We start from the raw sequence: 20,886 nt of genomic DNA on the forward strand, positions 1-20,886 counted from the left end.
TTTCCTTCTGGAAGAGAGTGAGAGTTTCCTAGATGGAGAACAGAGTGATGTCTTTGAGTAGTCAAATGAGGTTCATAACCTGAATTTCTTCTTCTTTTTAATGAGAGATTTTAATGCACCAGGACTATAATGGAAGTATCTCTGTCTCTCTGTATCTCTGCATCTCTCTGTCTGTCTGTCTGTCTCTCTCTCTCTATATATTTTTCATAGAAGGTGGTGATGGTCTTATAAGTACACATAATACTTTTACCATTATTTAAAATCAGGTATCGTCACACTGTCTTTAAGAATATTTGATTAATGTTCCCTCAGTATGATTTTCTTGGGGACCACCTCAGTCTGTATCAGTGGGAGACCTAATTATTAGAGTATTTAATTAAGAGTTTCTTTCAGGCACCTTTCAAAAGGCAATTTAACATTTTAAAAAATTCACCTTATTTATATCTCTCTAACTGAAGAGTGAAGACATTTTGACAGTTGTCAAAAAGACCCAAATAGACCAACCATTACAAAAATTATTTTCATTTATTCAAGCCTTTAAAATAAAATATTCATTTAATAGGATACTCACAGAGGCAATAAAATACATAATTTAATCAGCTTTTCAAACTCATTTAAAAACAGAGAGTTTTCATTTGCAAAAGCTCAGCTATTTTTCTTCCCTCTAGCACATTAGGAAAAAAAAATAACCACTCGCAAGATACCACATCGTATAAGAGAGCCAGATTCTGTTTGACTTACATATCTGGATCAATAGGGAGGAACAAGCTGCTTGCTGCAGCTGCTGGCATCCAGGCCCTTGACTTTGGGTGTCTTGAAATTATGATATGAATTCACAGTGTGTCTTTAATGAACCTGCCTGTTTTCCATTTGGTGAGGAAGGTGTAGGAGGGACTTGACAGATAGATTGAAAAATCTTCCTTTTGCACTGTTGGAAGCAGTCTTTGACCCTCCCTAATAGGAAGATCGGTACCACCTCTCTACTAGCCTTTAAAAAAATCCTTAGTTCCTTTTAATATATTTGTCTAATGATGAAAAAATATAGAAGCCTTATTCAATTGTAAATGTGAACGTGGTATAAAAAGGCATAAATGTTACAACATTTAAAAGCAGCATCCCTCCCCCTCGGTATTGGAAGAACCAAGTGTAGAGCTGATATTCATGTTCCTGTAATGTTGAGGGGCACCAGCTGGACCTGAACTCGCATCAACCAAGTGCAAAAGGCCCTTGGAAACCAACACATTTGAAAGGGAATGGATGAGTTAGTGAAAATGTCTGAATAGAAAATGGAACTAGACCACTCTGAACTGAATCAAGGAGGTCCCACATCTTGCTGCGGAATGAGGGAAAGGAGATTAAATTAGCCCCGTAATGCAGACACCCAATGGTCGGCCAGCTGTTTCCCCTTTGCCATGAAACTCCGCTGCCATTGGCCACATCCTCTTTGCTTCCTCCTGTTAGACCGGCTTACAGAATCCCAGGGACTCACTTGGTGACGCTCTTCCCATTCCTGGGCCCTGGGCTTGTCCTCTTCTTCCTGAAACACTGTTTAGTACTTACTCACTTCCCGCGTGGGTCCCTGACTTCATTCTTACCGCTACTTATTTCTGCACATCTAATTGACTCTTGTCTTGCATTGCAAGCAAGTTTCTGTTATCTGTGCTTTTCCATGTACTTCCCATAATCTTCCATTGAATGGAGTTCACCCACTAGAGCAGTCGAGTTTCTTCCAATACTTCTGTCTTTGTGTCTTCCACCACGTCCCTGCTCTATGTTGCCTACTGTGGGAGCTTCATATGAACCAAATAGCTGTCATAGTAGCCAGGGTCACACAGGCAAGCCTAGAGGAAGTCTCTCTCCAGGGCTTGAAGAGCTGCCAAATTCAAGCCATTTGAAAGAATTCTGTTTTTCCTAAAAAAATCAAGTGGGCATCACTGGACTCCCACAGCAGAGCAATGGTTATACAAAACCCTTGACGAGTTATGGGCTTGATTCTAATTTGGTTATTAAATTCTCAGTGTTTCTTTTGTTGGGTTTAGTCTGAGGTTTGAGGATATTTTGGGGGCATATTCAAAGACAGAATATATATATATGTACATATGTATAAATATTTGTCACATTAAGGATTTGGACCACCAGTCACATGGTACCAAAACCAATACATGAATTCAATTCAAACTTAAATTTTCTCCTTAACGTTTTTTCTGCCAAATGTCCCATCAAAACAAATAATTAAATATTGTTATAGCTGATGCATGTTCTTTAGAATTTTTCTTTTTGGTCCACTGGTGTGTGCTTTTCATCTGGCTGAAATCCTTCATTCGCCTTTTGGAATGATGCCTCAGGGTCTGGTTCACTGCCTTTGCCCTCTGGAAGTTCCTTATTGTTTTTTCTGTAGCATTTCTTGTATGCTACATAGACTAGAAAACAATACACAGCAAGTTAAGCAAATTTCATAATAATAAGCTGCAAACTTACTTTGGACAGTGATTATAGTCTATGTCTCAAAAAGCAGTTGGCATTTTCTGTGGGCTGGAGGCTACTTAGAGAGCGCGACCACCATTCTTAGTTCCATGATCGCTCATGGTAAGAGGGGTGACTGCACTTCAGAAGGACCTAGCACACAGTTAAGGGCTATTTGCTCACCTGATTTCTGCAGGCATCAGCCCTGTAGGTGGTACTCACCAATAACAACAACAGCAAACATTTATTCTGTCCCTACTATCTCCCGGTTATGTGCTAGTCCTCAATAATATGCTACAAGCTAAGGGGCATTGTCAGGACCTCGGTCTACTGGTCTGTGTTGGAGGACTTGAGCTGGAATAACTGTCTCTCCCAGCCTTCACTCTCTCTTTCCTACGATGGGGGAGCCTTGGCTGATGGGTGATCAGCCCACCTTTCTTCCATGAAACTGCCAGTCTCTGGTGGCAGCCATTTCTCAGCATATTTTTGAGGTCAGCTCACACCTGGACAGACTGGCCTGTGGTTGATGTGTGTATACGTGTGCTAAACGCACATGTAGGAAGCAGTGGAGAGGGATGGTATTACCAAGCCCATGTGGTCGTCGTTTTGAGCCATATTTTCTAATTAAGCTTTATCAAGTGCTATTGTGTTATCTAAATATCTGATTCTTTTTTCTTCTACTTCTCATCTGGTTCCAAAGTCTACAGGGGAAAAGAAAGTATTATTTATTGGCACCTTCAGTTTCCAATACCTCACACTTAAAATTGGTATAATAATACTGTCTATCTCACAGGGCAATTGTGAGATAAATTGGTAAAGGGCCTAGCACAGCCCTGGGAGAGTAGTAAGTGCTCAGTAAACACTAACTCTTGTGATGATACACAGCTGAGAGAGACAATAGCCTGCTTCCAAGGTCTTAATATGTCAAGGTCAATATCCCCTTGGATGGTCTCTGCCCTTCTAATATATTAGTTTTGAAGCCACTGAGCTATTGACTCTATTGAATTGAGCTTGTGGTTAATTACAATATCCCAACACTTTTATTATAAACTGTTTTGAGCTGGGAGTCCCTCAATTTATCACCGATTTTATTTAACCAAAGTATTTATTTCCCTCCCTTCCTTCCTCCCTTCCTTCTTTCCTTTCCTTGTTCCCCCAAATATTTAGACTTCTAATCCTTACACCAAAATATGTTTCCCGGCATTGCATATCCTTGTTTTCATTCTTGCTGCTAAAACTGTGGGAAAATACAAGACCAACACTATTGCCCACTTTTCCATTACTCCTTCAGCTTATCTACTAAGCCCTTTTGAATTAGTTATTTAACTAGTAAATCTATGTAATTGTCCTATCACCCATCTACTTTCTCTGGTTTGGCTAGTAGACACCATTAGTATTATTTGGGAAAATCCCACAGTGTACCAAACTTGGTACATCTCCATCATACAGGTAAACAAGGTAATTAGACCATGGAGCCCTCCCTCCTGTGCCAGGGATAAGTCAGTGGAACGTTTCTAATGGGTCCAGAGGGTCCTGTACTGGAAAGGAAAACTCTGCTTCGAGAATGACATTCAAGATGATAGCCCGGAGAATGATGAACTCCTATGGGCCAGTTGAACATCTGTTGGAGCTAAGTGAAAAACCAAACCTCAACCTATACAAAACTGTACCTCTGGTCATTGTATCACTTAAGAGTCACATTATTTTTTCATTCACTTTCACTATACAATCCTCATTAAAATGCCACTAAGCTTAAAGAGGAAGTTTCTTTATTAAACCACCCCCCCCCAAAAAATCCCCAGAATTTGAAAATAAAGGTCAAATATGACCAGTCCTTAGAAAACAAAATATAAAGAAAAGTTTCAAGTAGGTGAAAGCCAGCAGGTGGCAAGGGCTAATGGATCAAAGCTATATGCTACATTAGAGTGAAATTAGAAATCAAGTTGGCTATTCTTAGTACTTGAAATAAAGAACATGTTTGCTTCAACTATTTCAATTGTATGGTTATTATAAAAAGAAAAAAATATATATACACACATATATGCACATACATACATGTCTTCCGATACAACTTAGCCTGATAAATATCCCTTGTATACTAATTTTCTGATAAATATCCTACATATATACTAAGAATATCAAGATGATGATTTGAGAAAAATGACCAGTTCAGGGTTCCTGGAAGCAGGTAGGAAGGCACACTATAAAATGGTCCTAACAGGTTAATATGCTCCTTAATTACTGAGAAAAAGAAAGTCAGTGGAGAGAATCAACCTCCATTACTTTTCACTTAAAAATACCCTTTACTAGAACGTTTTGGTAAGATTATAATTTTTTTCATCAGCAGTTGGGAAGTCGTGATAATATTATGGGTGGCTTTTCCTACCTGTTGACTTCACTGCCAGAAAAAGGGAATTAAAAAATGCCATACTAGCAACTCCAGGATTTCTCAAAGAAGCACATCACAATGAAATGTGGTCAGTGTTCCTTACGTGCTAAGAGTATTGCTGCCATGATGATCTGGAAGATGCTGTAGATGAGCGGGAAGGTGAATACGAGGTTGAGCTCCTCGGGAGTGAAGGAGAGCTGGACGATGGTGGAGCACAGCTGCGTGTTCTGCATCCCTGTTTCCAAAGCAACTGTTCGGCACCTGAAAGAAATGTTCCGAGAACCTATGTTTTCATTGGTTTGTTTGGGGTGTAGTTGTTTTGCTTTGTTATTGTATAACATTAAAAGCAGATATGAACATAGAAAACTTAACGCTTACCAAAGGGGATAGCGGGGGGCGGGGAGGGATAAATTAGGAGTTTGGGATTAATAGATACATACTACTGTATATAAAATAGGTAAACAGCAAGGGGACCTACTGTCTAGAACAGGGAGCTGTATTCAATATCTCGTAATAACCTATAAAGGAAAAGAATCGGAAAAATAATATACATATATGTATAACGATCACTTTGCTGTACACTTGAATCTAACACAACATTGTCAATTAAGCCTCAATTAAAAAAAATATTTACTCCGGAAAAAAAGCAGATATGAGAACAAGTACATATGTATGTGTGTATACATATATCTGTTTTTAATGTATGTATTTATTCACTATATAGTTTTATTTATGTTAAACAAATACGTAACTTATTAACATATTATTAGATAATACATTATAATATAAATAAATATTTTATCACTTTTTCTCTACATATACATAGATAAAATCTTGCTCTAGTCACCCTATGATCGTTATGATAATGAGAAAATGGACATAAGCCGGTACAAAAGTTAAAAAGCTTTATGTAAACAAAAGCCGCTGTTATTATTTTCTCCTTTTCAAATTAAAAAAACTGGGGATTATAATATTTTCTTGTCCAGAGGAACAAGGAACACCAATTAGCTTATTTTGCCCTCTGAGCAGTGGAAGTATCTGTGTCATCTATTTCTATATGTGCATATATACACAGAGATTATTTATATTATATTTAATATATGGATAACATTTATTAATAAGCAATATATCCTTATTAAATATAATATTGATTAAATTTATATATTTATTTGTAAAATAAAATTACATGTTGAATAAATATATACACATTGAAAGCAGATATATATATGTATATGTGTGTGTATATATATAATATATATATATATAAAAATTAAAAAATATATCTGAAAGGAGCAGGCTCATTTATATTAATGTTCCATAAATGGCAGAGGGGGTTCATGTCACTCCTTTCAATTACGTCCTTGGTAACAGTGCAGAGCACAGAGCAGAGGCTGAGAAAACACTCAAGGTAGAGTATGTGTTATAGTTGTTTTACTGTTAAATTGGTTTTGTTCTTCTGGTTAAATCTTGATCAAAAATCTGCAAGGTGGGCATTACTGGCCCCATTCTACAGATGAGAAAATCAAAGGAAGAGTAAGTGCCTGGTGTGGGGTTCCACCGTGGGTGAGTGGTGGGTCAGCCTGACTCACATCACACCCTTTCCACTGTCCAGTACCTCCCACCTTGTCCTTGACCTCATACACGTACCAGCTCCGACACCTGCTTTTCTCTCTGACTATTGATTCCGATGCTCTAGTTGGAGAGGAAAGCCCATACACGCTAAAACAAGTTCTAATATCCAGCACTTTGTGGATGATGAGTGCATCCTGTTTCTGGCCTGAGGAACCCTTGTGGATCACAAGGCCAACCTGGGTAATTTGGTTGAAGTCACTTTGTTTGGAGAATAAGGACGTGTGACAATGGAAGAGCCCAACTTGCACCGTAGGGGGAATGGTCCAGGAGGATTTGAACAAAAAAAGAGGCAGTCAGTGTTTTCTTTCTGGGGGACTTGCATAATAATTTAGGGATGAATGAGTCTATATAGAGTGATGTATTCAGAAATAGGGTAATGTTATTACAGGTGAGAAACTTTGAATCTGCATCAGTACGTACAGCTGTTGTAGGTTGAACTGTATTTTCCCAAATGCATATGCTGAAGTCCTAACCCTGAGTACCTCAGATTGTGACCTCATTTGGAAATAGGGTCACTAAAGATACAATTAGTTAAGACAAGGTGATTCAGATGCACCCTAATTCAATATGACTGGTGTCCTTATAAAAAGGGGAAATTTGGACACAGAGACATGCACAGAAGGAAGGCAATGTGGAGAGAAATAGCTAGAAGATGGTCATCTACCAGCCAAGGAGAGAGGCCTGGAACAGATCCCCCTTATCCCTCAGAAAGGGCCAATCCTGCTGACATTGATTTTGGACATCTAGCCTCCGGAACTGGGAGACACATTTCTGTTGTTTAAGCCACTGTTTGTGGTGCTTTGTTACAGCAGCCCCAGCAAACAAATACAGCAGCTATTACAGAAGAAAATCCCTAGTCTGATTTACCAAAACACCATACCTGTGCCAGGACTGACCAGCTATTCTGGCCAGAAAAAACCCTAGGGAGTAACCGGCCAAGGGAAATATGGTTCCTATCACCCAGAGTTTGGGCTCGATGATCCAGGCACTCTGGTACAGAACTCCTCCAACCACAGCTATGAGCACAATCAGCAGGGCGCCTGCGAAGGACCCGACCTGGAAGAAAGACACGAGCAGATGCAACAATCGTGAGTCAAGGCAAATCCAAGTGTTCTTGTCAGAGAAGAAGCCTAAGCATCTCTTTCTCTCTGGGAAAGTGAGAATAAGTGATCTTTCTGTGTAACCCTTGCCCGACGGCTGTGGTAGACCCACCAGAAACGCTGGTGCTTGTCCCACGGTTTAATTTTTAAGAAGATTAACAGGACCAATTGAGTGTCCGTACTCAGCGTGAAGAAGATGTTCTAGTTGCAAATTATCCTGGTCAGAGAGGAAGAAAACCCACTCCAATAAGAACTAGAAGAGCCGGCTTCCAGATTCAACTCCTCCCGCCTGCCTTCCTCAGGTCAATCACGAAGCCTCTCTGAGTCTTAGATTTTTCATCTGTAATTGAGGATGAAATCTTACCTGAGTCACCTTTTATGATTGTTATGATAATGAGAAAATGGAGATAAAATTCTATAAAAGTTAACAAGGTGGGCTTCCCTGGTGGTGCAGTGGTTGAGAATCTGCCTGCCAATGTAGGGGACACGGGTTAGAGCCCTGGCCTGGGAAGATCCCACATGCCGCGGAGCAGCTGGGCCCGTGAGCCACAATTACTGAGCCTGTGCGTCTGGAGCCTGTGCTCCGCAACAAGAGAGGCCGCGATAGTGAGAGGCCCGCGCACCACGATGAAGAGTGGCCCCCGCTCACCGCAGCTAGAGAAAGCCCTCGCACAGAAACGAAGACCCAACATAGCCATAAATAAATAAATAAATTTAGAAAGTCATGGGCAAACAAAACACTGTTATTGCTTTCTCCTTTTCACATGAAAAAAAAATTGGGGATGTTAACATTTTTTTTTTCTGGTCCAGAGAAACAAAGAACACCAAGTGGCTTATTTTGCCCCCCTGAGAAGTGGAATCTATCCATGTCTATCTTTGCCTATATCATCTATATTGTCTATCTCCATCAGGTGGCTAGAATATAGTTGGTAAAAGGGAATGAATTGTTACTAATTATGTATATCATCATTTATATACATAGTTATATATTATTATTTTTATGTATATATAAATGTGTATATAAAATCTACCAATTGCCAGGCACAGAACTGGCCATATAGATACAGGGATAAGAAAGATACAATTTCTTTTCTAAGACAGCTGTCTTGATATATTTTATAATACAAACCCACATAACAGAGATAAAAGCAAAGTGCTGTTGGTGTACAGAGTAGAATAAAACCAAGAGGTGAAGTTTGAATTGGGAATCTCAAAGAGTGGATAGAAACTTGCCCTGTGGTTGGGACAGGGAAGGGCGTTCTAGAAGAGTGGGCTGCATGTCTAATAACTTTAAGACCCTCTAGAAGGGGCTTTATAATACAGTGAGAAAAACCAGTTCAGTAGATGGAGAGATCCATCACTGCAGTGCACACTCTGGGGCACTTGACCATGCTGCCTGTGGCATGGGACACTTACCTTAAGTATGATCTTGGCTTTTTGGGGCCATCTGTGATTAACAAACATTCCAATGGAAACAGGAACAACAAGAGTCACCAAAGATATACCTAAAGGTGACAGAGGGCAATTTGATCAACAGAATACAGCACAGGAAAGAGGAAAACAAGAGTAAGCAGCCCCCAAAAAGGTTTAGGATGTAGATCAGGCTCCCTTCTTGAATACACTAAATAAGTTAAAGAACAACCCACCCCCCAAACTCTACTTCTTTACCTACTCCAGTAAATAATTCAATATTACTGGTGGAAAATTGATAATATTGATGATATAAATCCTTTCCCTAAATCCTGGATTAATTTTTTTTAGAGTTCTTTATACTGCCAATCAATATCTTTTGGTTTCAATTTGTCAGAATCTTGGCTTATGTAGCCTTGGGATCTTTATATCCTAGGAAAAATACCTTTTCAAAGTATGTGTATGTGTGTGTGTGTGTGTGTGTGTGTGTGTATGTGTGTATATTCTTGGGGTGTACAAAGATGATATTTAACATCTGTCTGTTACTTCACGGTAGTAGACATAAAAGAAAAAATTTCAAAATTCTCCAGGCATTCTGTGGCTAATGACTTCTGGTTAAGAAGTCATTCAAATCTGCAGCAGAGAAGTGAAAGAATAGGTTGAAAAAGCATGCTTTAAATTTTCCATGAGAGAATATATTTGTCGACCTCTCAAGTAATTAAAATTCTTTGCAGGAATGTGCCCACCCAGCCAGATAAAAGAGTCATACTTCAGTTTCTCTGTGTTAAATTGACCGCTGTTCTTGTGACATGTGGTTTGTTTCTCCGTGTTATTTAACACTCATTTGTCCGATGGCTGCTTTTATATAATATGGCGCCAAACAACTTCTAACTTCTCACAGGCTGTTTCTTTTTCAAACATCCTTTTAAAGTAGTAGGAGAAAGTGGAATTGAATAATGAGATTCTGAGAGCGGTTGTTGTTTGGTATTGGAGTAGATTGAACTAGGACTGGGAAATGGATTCTAGATTCCAGGGCTGTAAATATCAACTTAAAATGAATATAATAGTGATGAAAACATAATGTCTTTGTAGCCTTCTGTCCCTCCTGGTGATATGAGGGTCTGCAATTACTTTTTCCCAGAAATTACTCAACGGGATTAAGTAATAGCTAAGGGTACCAAGAGCAGGAAAAGAAAAAAAAAAAAATTAGGGATGAAACAGTAAAGGAGAAAATGGTGGAATAAAGGAAATGAAAAAGGTCACTGATGGAGGTATTGGTCAGAGCCCCCAGAAAAATCCCCTTTGGGTATCCTTACATCCTGCTACTTTGGGAGGAGACTTCCTCCTCTGGGTGTCCAGACTATTCCCTAAATGGATGTTTGTAGGCCTTAAAGAAAAGCCATCTTGATACAAATTGGTTGTACTGCAGTCACTTAAATCTGGGTGCCAATACTGTGATTGGAATGTGAGTGTGGTTAGGTTTTGGTAATGTATTTGCCATGTGTTGGATCTGTGCAAAGGCAGCCCAGCCCATGTTCGGCCCCTCTTTGCTGAGTCTTAATCTCTTGGGGGCAGCCCAAGGCTACCAGATAAACACACAAGCAGGACCAGTGGCCAAAGATAATGGCAGAATTGCATTTCCCCTCCTGACCAGACGAGACCGGATAAAGATTTTCCGGGACTCGAAGTTGGCTGGAAAAGACACTCTTCGCCCTTCATCCCACTCAGAGTGTGTGACTCCCACCTGGAATTCTTTACTCCCCAGAGGCCTAGAGATTTGTGTTTCTTATTCCCCATGTGCCTGAGCTCTCTGTGGCAAATGCCTGTCCATTGAGACAAGAGAGCATCGCTTACAGTTGCACTGTTCGAACCATAGCTTGGTCTTTAATCAAGTTTACACGGCAGGTACAAGAGGGAAGAAAGGGACAAAGAAAAAAGAAGAAAAGCGAGTGGGAAACAGAGTCACGGGGTAGAACTTGGAGTCAGACAGACTCGGAGCCGAACCTTATTCGCAAACTGTGAGAACCATGTGACTCATTTAAGCCTCCCAGCCTCAGTTTCATCGTTTGTGAAGTGGGTAGAATTATGTCTAATGCATGGTGCTGTTGTGAGAATCAGATGGGGAAGTGGATACACAGGTTGTGGTCCTAGACATGCAAGGGATGGAAGAGGTGGCACGGGAACTTTCTGCAGTGTTTGCAGTGGTACCAGCTGTGCAAGCTGCCTCCCTCCTCCATCCAGATGTCACCATCTGAAGGGGCTCAGGGGGTGTTTATTGAATCATCAGAACGTGGTGAGCACCGTACGGAAACTGGGCCCAATAGGCCGGCCAATGGAGCAGAGTGGAGAGCAGGCCGAGGGTTATTTCCAGCTCCCTGGTCATCTTGGACAAATTAAACACATACCCCGAGCCTTACTTAATTGCCTCATTGAAAAAGTATCGAAAACATCTTGTGAATTAATCAGGTTGTGTGTTTTCTACATTAAAGGGTAGCAAGAAGGTTAGGTTGGAAAAAGAACAAGGACAAAATGGTGAATAAGCAGAGTTAATACTTTTGTTTTTTCAAACTCTCATTTTTAAACTTTTTATCTTTTCCTCTTCATTTCTCTCCCCTTCTGTTTTCTTTTTTCTTTTCTGTTTTGCCCTTTATGCCTTGTAGGATGACTTTTTCCTCCGTTCAGGTACTAATGACTCACTTTCTCTTCCTTTCAAAATGTATTCACATTGAAGAAGGTGCTATCAGTCATTCACACTGTAGTTAGAATTTCCCAATATTGCCATGGGGCATTTTCCAGGAGGGAATGACTATCAAGAGGAGAATATTTTAAGACTTAAATTTTTTTTCTTAAACAACAAATAATATAGAATTAAAACTCCTCATTCAACAGACACGTTCTGTGAGAGGCCTACAGTACACACCACTCAAGCGAACTGCACTCTTTACCTTGAAGGAAGGTGTCCTCCCAGGGAGCAGACTGAGAGCTGAGCAGCGTAAGGCACAGGCAGGTGGCTGTACAGGGTCACCCTAAAGCCTGCTTGCAGGAGATGACATCTGATAGGAAGGAGTTCCCTGGGGCCAGTAGAAGGACCACGTGAGGAGAAACCCCATACTGAACAAGGTGTGCCAAAAAGGACCACTTTTTTGTATGTGTGGGGAGGATGTCTAATGGCCATGGTAGGAATAGAGTAGAGTCTGTCTGAAAATATTGCAATACAGATTGTCCCCCGTGAGTGTTCCCAAGTTTGTTCTAACTCAGTTGTGTAGACCCCAATCATGTTTTTATCACAGAAACGATTTTTCTTAGAAATGGAAGGCATCCAGTCCAGCTTCCCATGTCAACAGCAATGCTGTTTACAAACATCTTTCTGAGGCACCGTTCAGTCTTTGCTCACATGTTCCCTTCCACAGGACCCCTGCACCTCTTTGAAGCAGCCCATCAGGGAGACACTGGTCTGCAAGGTCAGCTGGAAAAAGACTACTTAGCATGTCAAGTAGCTGGCAGTTGGTACTGAGGTACTAGTTCACTTACATCTCATCTTTGATGACCATGGTTCTAGCGGATGCCTGGTTTGGGTAGACCAGGAACTATCTTGTCCTGCCCTTGACCCCATGTTCCACCAATGACTTAATCTCCCACCAATATTTGTTCTCCCAGAAACAGGAAATAAAGCCCTTTGGGGCTGGGGGTGACCATCTGGGAGCTGAGTGGAGACAGAGTTATAAGTTGCACATTTGACTCCCAGGGCCTGGTACACAAGCTGAGCCAGTAGATCAACTTCTGAATCACGACGTGGTTCCCAGTGGAGGGTTATAAATAGTGTGTTTCTCATGGAACTCACTATTTATATGTGGAGGGTTCTCATGGCCATTGCTTACCGGGTGCCCTATTTTGAAATCATAGATAGAATGCTTTTTGTATTCGTTCCGTACGAGTGTTCCGGAGCACCCTGGACCCGTTGCGCCCTGGGATAAGGGCAGGACAGAGCCTCCTGTGCGTCGGCAGCTCCAGCCTCCTCAGGCCCACACGGCTGTGCACGGGGGTCCATTCCATCAGCCCCTCCCTGGTGATTTCAATGGAGGACAAAACCAGTTCTCCCACAGCGTCAAGCTTTGGAATTCAGCTTCGGCCAATCCTCATTCAAACGCAGGCGAGACTTGTCCTGAAATCCTCACTGGGCACCAACTACTGCTGGTGCAAGAAGTAAGGTCTAGCTGGGTCTGAGCCTGGCCTGAGGATCTACCCAGGGACAAGCAGAGGTGAGGAGGGCCGGGTTAAGCCGTCTGGTGGAGGAATGACTTACCTATTTTATCGTAGGGAATTAAGATTATCCCAGAGTCGACCCACATTTTGGTGTAGATTAAGAGGCACAGCGGCATCATCCCCAGGGCGAGCAGCGTGGAGCACGTGGTCATGCTGATGCTGAAAGGAAACGGGCAGCGTGATACAGCCACCTGCGTTCTCTACGGGAGAGGCGGTTTCATTTTTCAGGGCGCGATTAGAAAGTCCTGCCGAAGACCCTCCGCCAGCAGCACCATCCGGTCCGGCGGACAGAAATACACACGTACCCTGGTCTGTGCAGGGCCACACCTGGGGCAAGATGGTGAGATCTGTATTTCGTGTCTTTCTACTTGGTCTTGTGCCACCCCTCCCTCTCCATGGGTTCTCAAGGATCAGAGAAGATATTTCGTGACTGTTTCAACTCATTGTTAAACAAGGTACAAGGTGCTTGGATATGCCACCCTTCGAACCTCCAATCAGAGAACAGCAAACACATTTATACACGCCAAGATATCAGGGGCTTTGCTGTGTCTGCTCGGGATGAGACGGGCCTCCATGGCCCCTGGAGGAGAACGCACATCCAAGGGAGGAAGCCTCAGTGTCTTTCCTTAAAGCAGACAAATTATTCCCCTAATGCCCGAAGCTTGAGAGAAGGAGAGGAAGCTGACTTCAAAAACCAAGGAAAACGTGCAAGCAGGCAGGGTGGGCCTGGGTTCTAGCTCTGCTAAGAAATGTAGCAAATGGTGTTCAGCAGCACCAGGGTCTGGTAGTGTTCCTTCTGAAACATCAGTGTTTGAGTGAGGGGACATGGTTGAATAAGTGGACTTTGGCTTTGGAGGTGGAGGGTATGGAATGATGCTATTTTCAGCACTACTGCAACGGATGGAGGAGAGGTTTTGGGGAGCGGGTCTTTTGGTCCCTGAAAAGTGCCCTGTGTACGGGGGCATATTCTCTTCCTGGGGAACAGAGCCCTTAAACGGCTGGGCCAGACACGGGCTGGCTTGGAAGCAGGCGTGGCCACGTTTATGACTATGGGTAATTTACTTGACTTCCCTTTGCCAGTTTCCTTATCTGTGAAATGAAGAAATGTGAAATGAAGATCATAATCATCACCACCTCATAGGCTGTGAGGACTAAGGGACCCAATGAGTCCAGTACTTAGAATAATGCAAGGCGCTCATTAAAAGCCAGTTAACTCTAACCCTAACCCTAACCCTAACCCTATCCAGCCATTGCGTCTGTGTGTGTGTGTGTTGTGTTTCAGCATAATACAGAATCAGGAAACTAGAGAGATTTTTCTGAAAGGCCCTTTCTTTAATAGCCGTAGCACTGAGACTATCAGAGTAGTAATTTCTTAAAGGAATTACATGTGGACTTCAAGGAAATATTAAGTTATTTACAACACCTGCTTCCCCTCCGGAAAAACAACCCGAAACCACAAACCACCCTACACATTGCTAAGGAAAACAGCTGGAGGTGAGGAAGTTCGTTTCATTGCATCTAACTAAGCAGTTTTGGCAAAATCAAGGATGGGGCAGTGTTTATCAGGGGGCTTACCTTGCATAATAATCATTTTCTTAAAAACCAGAATGAAGTCGCTTAAGACATGTTTAAAGGATTTAGAAAAAAATACTTGTCTTAGTACAGCTAAAATTATGTAACAATAACCAGTGCTGGGGGTGTATGTAAAGCATTTCCAAGAAGTTCGATCTGTTATGGTGACAGGTTAACTTAATTTAGATATGCAATAGGATGCTAAAGGCAGAGTTCCACACCAGAATAATAAGTTAATTTGTTACAAATAGTGCTTTGTCCTACTTATATGTAAGATCCTGGAGTTTGATTTTCCCCTCTCTCTCTTCCTTTGCCATTCTCCTTTTCATCTTTTATTTAAAGAAATAAGTTAGGATGGATCTAAAGTTATCCCCATAATAAAATTACTTTTATTCCAATGCATCCAATATGCTTTCCAGAGTGGAGATGATGGGATGGGGGTGGAGAGCGGGCAGTGTTCATTACCTGGATCACAACGGAGAGAAGGCTGACCATCTTTGGTTTTAAACCATGAGAACAACTTTTAGAAGGAAGTCTGTTTCTCCCCTTGTTTTTCTTTCAGATTTCCTTCTGAAAGCTTCAATTCTGACTCATTGCTAAGACAGTGTATGAAGTTGTGTCCTGGTTTGAGTTTGGCAAGAATGGTTTCTGAAAGGCTACGAGGAGGGACAAAACAGGAGTTGGAGAAGGGAACGGTTTACATTTAGTGGCCGCCTTGACCATGAGGTGCTGCAGAGGGGCAAGAGAGCAGATGGCCAGAACCCCTCAAAACGAGATGAAGACCAACTCAGATAAACGATTTTAAGGAACCATGTAGGAGAATAAATTAGCAAGGAAAGAATCATTTTACATAAAACATTTGAAGTTCTACAAAGAGCAAAGATGTCAACAATGGAAATACTATACCCTGCATTTATATTGGAATAAGAGAAAACATCAGAAAAAAAAATCTCTTGGTTTAAATTCTTGCCTTAGTCCTATTCATTGCCAGGGAGAATGTTTTTCCTTCTTTTTTCTTTTTGGAATTAAAAGAAAGCAATACATGAGAATTCAGTGAATGCTGAGGAATTTGGTGAAGTCAGTGATAAGGAATGCAAAGATTATAATCATATTAGAAATGAAACACCAAGTTTGAAAGATCAAAAGAAGTGTATACAGGTGGGGCTAGAAGGTGGAGACGGAATGATTGATAGAAATAGTGTTGAACAGACGTTAAGAGTCTGGATAGGGATAAGTGAATAGGTCTGGATTCCGATTCTGACTCTCACATGTACTGACTATGACCTCTGTCAAGGATAGGAGACTTAATTTTATCATCTATTAAATGCAGAAAATAATAGTACTAACCTCAGAGGATTAGTTTGAGGATTAAAATACACCTGGAGTACTTATACTGTGAGTGGTTCCTAACAGTGTACAGCTAACTAAATGTTAGATAGTAAATACAAAGAAATGCTGCAGAGCAAAACAAAGCTTGGTTCCTCTGAGGGAAAATACAGGGGAATTCAAATAGTGTTGGATTAATTCTTAGATTAGAGAGGAGCTGGACATTTGCGTCATTGAAATGGGAAGAACTGCTTTGAATTTGTGATAAGCCAGAGGGTCAGGGATTTCGAACAACTAAAATAACAGTGAGCACAAAGTTGGAAGATGAAAAATATAACAACATTTGGCAAAAGAACAAAGGTTGTCGTAGGAAAATTTAGAAACTCTTAAATCTAGAAAATAATCAAAGGGAGGGAAGACGGTGCATAGCAGTGAAGGAATTAGGGGAAACTGAAGAAAGGATGCACAGGCAGGAATTCCCCAAAGAAGAAGTCAGAGAAAGGAAAATGGATTCCACATATAAGCGATGTCATATGATATTAGTCTCTCAGTGTCTGACTTACTTCACTCAGTACGACAATCTTTAGAAAGGATTCAAATGAACTTATTTACAAAAAAGAGTAGAGTCATGGATGTAGAAAACAAACTTAGGGTTACCAGGGGTTAAGGGGTTGGGGAGAGATAAATTGGGAGATTGGGCTTGACATACCCACACGAGTATATATAAAATAGATAACTAATAGGGACTTACGGTATAGTACAGGGAACTCCACTCAATACTCTGTAATGGTCTGTATGGAAAAAGAATCCAAAAAAAAAAAAAAGTGGATATATGTATATGTATAACTGATTCACTTTGCTGTACACCTTAAACTAACAACACAACATTGTAAATCAACTATACTCCAACAAAAATTTTAAAAAATAAAAAAGGAAAATAGGAAGGAAAATCCTTGTGTGGTGTGACTGAGGCCATTGCTAAAGAAAGGAAAGATTAAAAAATGGGGAGTCTTTGGGTATACAGAAGACACAAAGGGGTGGAAGTCTCTGTGTTTGTTCCCTAAACTGTGGGCCACCAGCAAATTCACCTGAGAACACCACCTTCATTTCTCCCTGAGACATTTTGTTCATAATGCACCCACAGCAGAGCTAGAACAGGTGAAAATACTTGTTCACTGATCAGATTCCTAGAACAACTTTCTAGGCTGGAGTGGTCTGGGAAGGAGCTGAAATATTACTTGCTGTATTACAATGAGCAAGGATTCCATTAGCAAGGTCTGTTTTTTTTGCTATTTGTGTGTGTGTGTGTGTGTGTGTGTGTGTGTGTGTGTTTGTGTTTAAGTCACCAGAGACTGCAGAATGCAATGGTTTCCCAGGTTTTGGAAGAGATGACAGCGTGAAGGGGAGATGATTTGGTTTCTCCCAGGAACCACATCCAGGAAGTTAAAGCCAGATGGAGTTGTTTTGCCAGCGTTATGTGGTATCTGCTCAACTAGTGCAGATACCTGTTGGTATAAACAGTCATATCTTAGCTGCCATTGAGAGAGTTCAAGTGGAAATGGAGAAGGTAAAGTTCCAAGAGGACAGAATCGGAAATATAAAGGGTAGATAGAATTGTATCTACATAAATGATCATGAGACTTTAATTAACCACTGCTCATTCCAGAAGAATAAAAAGTGTTGGAAAACTGTTTCCCAACAGCTGAGGTGTTACTTTCTTAATTTGCTCTGAAGGAATATGTCAACAGTTTTTCCTCTAACATATGCAAGGAATAATGTCATCATCTTCCTAGTGGCATAGTTTAACCTCCTTTCAGTGATCGTGGGTTACCATTATTACTTGTTCCACTGAAATACGGTGATGTCTTCTGGGTGATATGCTTACAGAGCTGTTTGTCCCTAAAATAGTGATGCAGAGCTGCTGTGCTTTCTGACTTATCGTCTTTGCTTTGGAGGCATTTTGACCTTTTCATTTGCAGTCAGGCTTTTGGGGCCACTGGCTGCTGTGGGACATAGGCCTGCCCCTTCTAACAACTTGCTCCACCCCACTTCTTGTTTTTCATCCTCTGTGCTGGGAAAAAGTTTTAGAGCTTTACAATTGGGAGAGTGAGTGGGTCCTGTGTGAGGAACGTCTCTGAGATGAAGTATGATTTACTTTGGGTGTGCAGAGTCTTTCATTGGGTCTTGTTTGAGTTCCAGATAGGTGAAGTTGCTAGAGATGCTACAGATCCAGTGATGACTGCACTGGATGGGTGCTGGTGTTGTTCACAAGACAAGGGAGATCTGTGGAGTGCACACTTTCTAGAATGAAAATTAACAATTCTCAACGCCACGTGTCCCATTAGAGGACTTGCTGAAGGATTCATCTATACTGATTCAGCTGGGGGTTTTCCACCGAGGTTTCAAATTCTAATTCTGGTTCTTATTTCTTAATATTTTTATTTCTTACAGGAATTGTTATGCGAGGGAGATAAGATTACATAATCATCTCCTGTTTCCAGAGAAATAAGATTTCCTTAAAACCACAGGAAAGTGTAACTTAGAGTTTTTAGGTTAGGGTTTTACAGTTTCAGCCCCCAGAAGGGAATCTGCCCCAGTAGCTGCCCAACTCAGCACCACACACACTTTTCTGTCTTACAGAATGATGACACGTGTGGCATTTCGTGGAGGTACAAGACTCTTCTGTTTTGTTAAAAAGTTACAAATATTATGTAAAAGCTGTTTGGTGGCAAAGTCCTGTATTCAATTCAGTTCACTCCCCTCAACTTGTCTGTAGAATTCTCACCTCTGTGCCTTCTTCCAGGTCACACTAAGTTGAAATCTAACAAGGCCTTATCGCTATATGGTGGTTCACAGATTAACTAAACCTGAAGAGCACCTGCCATCCTTTGCTCCTCACAGGACTTTCCTTAGAAAAAAAATCTATTGCAAGGAAGAGATGGTATTTCCTTACGTGAAAGAGATGTCACATGAAGGTATATCATTTGTATGGCTTTTCTAAAGCTTCTGGAGAAATAGGCACCAGCCGGGCTCAGTTGGCAGGCTTCCAGTTGCCCACTAGGCACTGGATCAACCTGGAATCCAGTCTGACATTTTGCTCTGGTTACATTTCTACACATGAGCTTCTTGCTTCTGAGTGTTATAACGTGATGCACAGAGCCCATTGCCTACTGTACAGTATTTAATAAGCACTCGTTACACTGACTCCTGGCTGGTTTGCAGAAATGCATACCTTTCACAGGAAATGAGGAATGGTGAGGGAAGGAAAAAGACATTTGTCTATTCAACTTGCAGCATTAAAATTCTTGGTGTCCTCACATTACTGCTTCGTCTTATTCCTATTCGTTTTTTTTCTTTTTCCGGTGCTAGTTCAGACTGGCACAGGATGAATTGGGCAAACATTGCAATTTAGATTACTCTGTGGGAAGCAGAGAAACCATTTTCTGTTTATTTTATAGGAAGGTAAGCATAATTTTTAAAAAGCTGTTGTAGTGGTTTTCTTTTTTCTTTTCTTTTTTGTTTAATGCCAGTAGAAGTGAAGCAAATGTACAAAATCTTTCTTACACCTTATACCAAGAAAAAGCTTGCCCAAAAAACTGGCTGTGCTTGGTCATTGTCTCATCCTAGGTTCTAACTTTTAATGAACAATTTAGTTTCACGATTGCATTCAAAGCTCCTCATCACCACAAAGAAAGTGGTTTTTTTTTTCTGATACCAACAAGGAAAACTTTCTCAGCTGCAGCTTGTGGCTTGGAAAGGATTTCTTTTTTGAAAAACTTTGACTCTTTCCCCAAAGAGAAACAGCAATTATACAACTCCTTGTTAACTGAGTTAGATTTTAAAACACAGACACAAAATAGAACCCCTAAATTCGCAGAGCTCAGCAGCTGCGTAGGAAGGCGAGTCAAGGCATTTCGTCTACTGTTTCAATTCTTAGTTGGACCCTAGATCAATGGCAGATCAGACGGACATTCACAACGCCATAGGCTTCTGAGAAGATTAATTCAATGTGATTGCGGTACTGGGAGGTTTGGATATCTTACCTCAGGTCCATGTCGCCATCAGCCCAATAGGCCAAGATGTTGGAGGCGGTTCCTCCCGGACAGCAGCCCATGATGAGCACCACTACAGCTTGGATGGGGAGGATGTCAAAAGTCACGGAGAGGACGAATCCTGTGAGGGGCATGATTCCAAACTGACAGAGGAAGCCAACACATATGCCCCATGGCTGCTTTATGTGCCCTAGGAATTTCTTGATTTCCACATTGCATCCCATGGAGAACATCACCAGCGACAATAGGATGGTTAAGACCGTGCTCAGGACCACACTTAGAGTGGTGTTGAAATCGCTCTCTGGCACCACACAGGACGCGCCATCGCAAACTGTTGCATTGGCCAAACAGACCGTTGAATTATTCATTGCTGGCTTTTCTGCTCAAATGTTCACAGAGGTCCACAGAAGCGCTCGTCCTGTACTGTCTACTCCAACTGCGTCAAACTTTTAAACCCTTTTTAAACATATGTCACCTGGTGTCTCCTTCAAAAGCCACCTCAGAGAGGCAATAAAAAACAATAAATGCTAGTATGTCAGTTTCGAGAGGTAACCTTACAACACAGCACAAATTATGAATCATAAAAGTCCTGCCAAATTATTGGTCCAGACAGAGAATTCTAATTAATCATTTATTGACATGATAATGAACTCTGCCATATAAAAACAGCTGTGTTAAT

General features: G+C 41.2%; 1 protein-coding gene across 1 annotated transcript; it reads right to left on the bottom strand.

Moving 5' to 3' along the window:
• Window positions 1–576: 576 nt before the first annotated feature.
• On the bottom strand, window positions 577–20,575 carry SLC10A2 (solute carrier family 10 member 2). The gene is made up of 6 exons (XM_036831238.1): window positions 20,199–20,575; window positions 13,298–13,416; window positions 9,001–9,089; window positions 7,365–7,540; window positions 4,956–5,113; window positions 577–2,420 (listed from the first exon to the last, which is right to left on the bottom strand). Exons 1-6 carry the CDS (start codon window positions 20,573–20,575, stop codon window positions 2,263–2,265), a joined length of 1,077 nt encoding a protein of 358 aa, XP_036687133.1. The 3' UTR covers window positions 577–2,262.
• Between the last annotated feature and the right edge of the window lie 311 nt (window positions 20,576–20,886).

This window comes from Balaenoptera musculus, chromosome 18 (assembly GCF_009873245.2).
Source record: "Balaenoptera musculus isolate JJ_BM4_2016_0621 chromosome 18, mBalMus1.pri.v3, whole genome shotgun sequence".
NCBI classification, from domain to species: Eukaryota; Metazoa; Chordata; class Mammalia; order Artiodactyla; family Balaenopteridae; genus Balaenoptera; species Balaenoptera musculus.